The following is a 3,645-nucleotide window of genomic DNA, read 5'->3' as shown; positions in this document are numbered from 1 at the left end:
CTTTCTTTCTTTCTTTCTTTCTTTCTTTCTTTCTTTCTTTCTTTCTTTCTTTTATCTTGAAATACAGTCTTGCTAAATTGCCCAGGCTCAGGACTGGGGAGAGAGCTCAGCAGTCTAAATGCCTGTCTGACAAGCACAAGGACCCAGGTTTGACCCCCAATACCGCATGCCATGCTGGCCCCAGAAACCCAGGTGCACTATGCTGGCCCAAAACCTGGCGTGGTGGCACACGCCTGTAATCCCAGCACTAGGGAGGCTGACACAGGAGCATCAGTATGAGTCTGAGCTGCACAGCAAGACTGTATCAAATAAATAAATAAATAATTTAATTGCCCTTGTTGAGCTCAAACTCGCAATCTTCCAAGCTCAGTTTCTCAAACTGTTGAGATTAAGATGAACACCACCTCACCTAGCTAGGATGGCAGATTTATGTGAAGTATATTCTACCACAATTAAAAGCAAAAAAAGAAGAAGAAGAAGAAGAAAGTGTGGGGGCCGGCGAGATAACTCATCAGACTAAGCACCTGCTTTGGAAAACGCAGGGACTGGGGTTCGATTGAGAAAGCCAGGGAACTGAGCCAGTGACCAGCCAAGCTAGCAACAGAGTCCACATAGTGAGACCCTGTACCAAAAAAGTGAGACCCTGTACCAAAAAAGTGAGAGGCCCTGGGTTTCAGACTGAACAGAGACAAAAAACAAACTCATTAAGGTTTTGAAAACCTGCTTTTTTTTTTTTTTTTTTGGCAGTACCAGGATTTGAACTCAGGACCTTGGGTTTGCCAGGCAAGTACTTATTGTACTGAGCTATCTCCCCAGCCCAAAAGTACGGATGTAAGTGGTTTTTTTTTTTTTTGTTTTTGTTTTTGTTTTGTTTTTTGTTTTTTTTGGCGGAACCAGGGATTGAACTCAGCCCTTGTGCTTGCCAGGGAAGCACTAATTCCACTGAGCCATCTCCCTGGCCAAGGTTTTGAAAACCTGAACTCCATGCACAGTAAACAACTTCCTGTCCTCTTAACCCTGGCAACCACCCTTCTACCTGTTGTTTCTACAAATTTGTCTTGAGATAGCTTAGAAGTGGAATCACACAATGCTCGTCTTTTGTGGCTGGTTATTTCAGTTTGCATTCTGTCCTCCAGGGTCACCCAAGGACCAATAACATTTATATTATAACATAAAGTTGTATTGTATTTATATTACATTAATATTTATACATCACTTTCAGTATATGCATTCAGAAAATCTGTTGTAGCCCTTGGTGAAATGATCCTAATGGTTCACAAGCTGAGGGGCATCATCTTCTAATCAGAAACCGAGAGAAGCTTGTGTGCACATTGTTCTCCAGGAAGGAAAGAACATGCGGACCAAGCTGCAGTGGGGCCCCTTCCCATCAAGACATCTCACTGTCGCTTGCCTCTCAGTCATAAAAGTTCTGTCCTGTGTGCTCTGGTTCTCAAGCAGGACATGGCACACTGCTGGCCCTCTGAACGCCTAGAGGAGTAGCTGGGCTCCGGGAGGAGCCGCTGTGTGATCCCAATTGCTCCAGTTCACATGAGCACGCCACTCAGGAAAGCACCAGTGCATACTGCCACGGAAAAAACCTCCAGGATGTATTTCAAGCGAAAACCAATGTGTATGTTAAAACAATAAATATGTATCCAAAAGATGTAACTGTGCATGTATCTATTTATGTATATAAAAATTCACTGAGACAATATGCTCATCTCAGAGGATCCCAACTCTAATGGGAAACAACCAAAACCTTAGAGTCAAGCCCAGATGCCAGGCTCACTAAAATGCCTAATATTTTATCAGTCACGCAAGAGTCCAAGGCAGTTGACAAAATGACACATCAAAGTCACACAGAGGAAAGAAAAGCAAAGAACGCACTTCCCGCCTTCGTTGCTAACGGTGATTCCCTTTTTCAAAGGACAAATGATCCCGATGACACCTGTGGCTAGCTCAGCCCTGATCTCTGGTTTGTAAGGCACCGATGTGGATTCAGATCTCACTCACTCCTACTTCCCTCCCTTAGCTTCATATGCCTACGGGCAATCCCAGAGGATAGGGAAGTGATGGCTCTTAGTTCTTGCGGGGTGTCGGTCAGAATGAAACAGGGCTGTGAACTCTTTACCACCCATCCAACGTGCCCCGCGTGGTCCTAAGTGCACATGACATTCAGTCTCCCGTTGGATATACAGTTTATAAACGGTGTTCTCCCATCTCTCCAGATGGGACAGAGACCAGACAGGCCCTCTGACAGGCCCCAAGTCCAGGGTGGAGCCGGAGCTGGAGGCGAATCCCACTCCCGGCCCCGCCGCAGCGCCCCCGCCGGCACCGACCCGGCCCCGCGTGGGAAACGGCGTGGACCAGGGCGCGCGCGGCACGTGGAACCCGAGGCTCGGCCCCGACCCCGGGCCGCTCCCCGCGCCCTCCTTGGTCCCGCCAGGTTACCTGCGCGCGCGTCCGCATCGCGCCGGGAGCCCGCATGGTGCGGGGACGGACACCGGGACCGGGACGCGACCCACGCGCACCCGCTGTCACCGGCCGGACCGGAGCGGAGGAGTGGAGCTAGCGCCGGCCCTGCCCTCCCAGGTTCCCGCGGCCGCCCCGGCCTGGGCCTGATAACCATCTTCGGGTGGAGACCGAGGCTGGCTGGAGTGGCGTAAGCCGGGCTCGCCAGATCCCGGGCAGATACCGCGCTCCCGCCCATCCCCCGCCCAGCTGCACCGCGACCTCCCAGGCGGCGCACCTTCGAGTCCCCCGCGGCGCTCATCCTGGCCGCGACCCGGCTGGCCAGCCTGCCTCGTCTGGGCTTCTGACTGTGCGGTCAGTCGGGAAATCCGGACTCCACCTCCGCACACCGCCTTTTACAGCCTTGTGGCCCTGTCCCAACACCTGCCGGGCCCCAGGTACCTCCAGGGAGGAGCAGGCCATTCTGAGTTCACGTCCATCACAGAAGTCCAGCCAGGCCCAAAGGGATCTTGCGTCCCGCGCACCTGCTTCGCGGTAGTGGAGGTTCTTTTCCCAGGGTTCAAGCCAATAGTTCAAGATGGGTCATACCCTTCTGGGCCTCAGTTTACCTACCTATGCAGTAAGAATAGTAGCAGAAAAAAACCAACCTCCCTCAGGGAAGTGATATGAAACAAAAGGAAATCAGTTATTCTGACTTATGTGTAAGGTACCACCCACGCAGATATTTGTTGTTATGTTGTGATGTTATTTTGTTCTGTTTAAGGCAGAATCTCACTATGTAATTCAGATTGGCCGTGAATTCACTGTGCAGTCCAGGCATATGACAGCCCTCCTGCCTCAGCCTCCAGAGGGCTAGGAACACAGGTGAGGGCCATCAAGCCCTGCTCACTTGGCTTTGCTAATTCTGTTATGTGTGGCTTCCTTCAGGTAGGCTGTGCCGGGTATGGTCGTGGTCAGTGGTTCTGAATGGATCCCAGGATGCTGGGGAGGTGACACAGCCCTGGGTAAGGTCATGTTCACATCGCTGCATGGAATGGACAATGGGAGGCATTCATCTCTGACAGGTGACTTAAAATCATGGACACCTGCCCATTTAGGCCAGCTGAATTTTTGCCCAGTGAGCTCACATCTACAGATGCAGTTCACAGGATCTGTTCCCCCATGTCCCATTGT

General features: G+C 51.2%; 1 protein-coding gene across 1 annotated transcript in view; it reads right to left on the bottom strand.

Moving 5' to 3' along the window:
* Trpm6 (transient receptor potential cation channel subfamily M member 6) overlaps positions 1-2,524 on the bottom strand; it is a 150,675-nt gene extending 148,151 nt beyond the window's left edge. The window contains exon 1 of the mRNA XM_023722993.1: positions 2,452-2,524. Coding sequence (XP_023578761.1) covers positions 2,452-2,487 — 36 coding nt within the window. The 5' untranslated portion in view covers positions 2,488-2,524. The remainder of the gene's footprint in view (positions 1-2,451) is intronic.
* Between the last annotated feature and the right edge of the window lie 1,121 nt (positions 2,525-3,645).

The sequence above is a fragment of the Octodon degus genome, unplaced genomic scaffold, assembly GCF_000260255.1.
Source record: "Octodon degus isolate 3935 unplaced genomic scaffold, OctDeg1.0 scaffold00095, whole genome shotgun sequence".
In the NCBI taxonomy this organism is placed as follows: Eukaryota; Metazoa; Chordata; class Mammalia; order Rodentia; family Octodontidae; genus Octodon; species Octodon degus.
The sequence above is the reverse complement of the archived record's forward strand: the minus strand, read 5'-3'. Positions and strand labels throughout refer to the sequence as shown.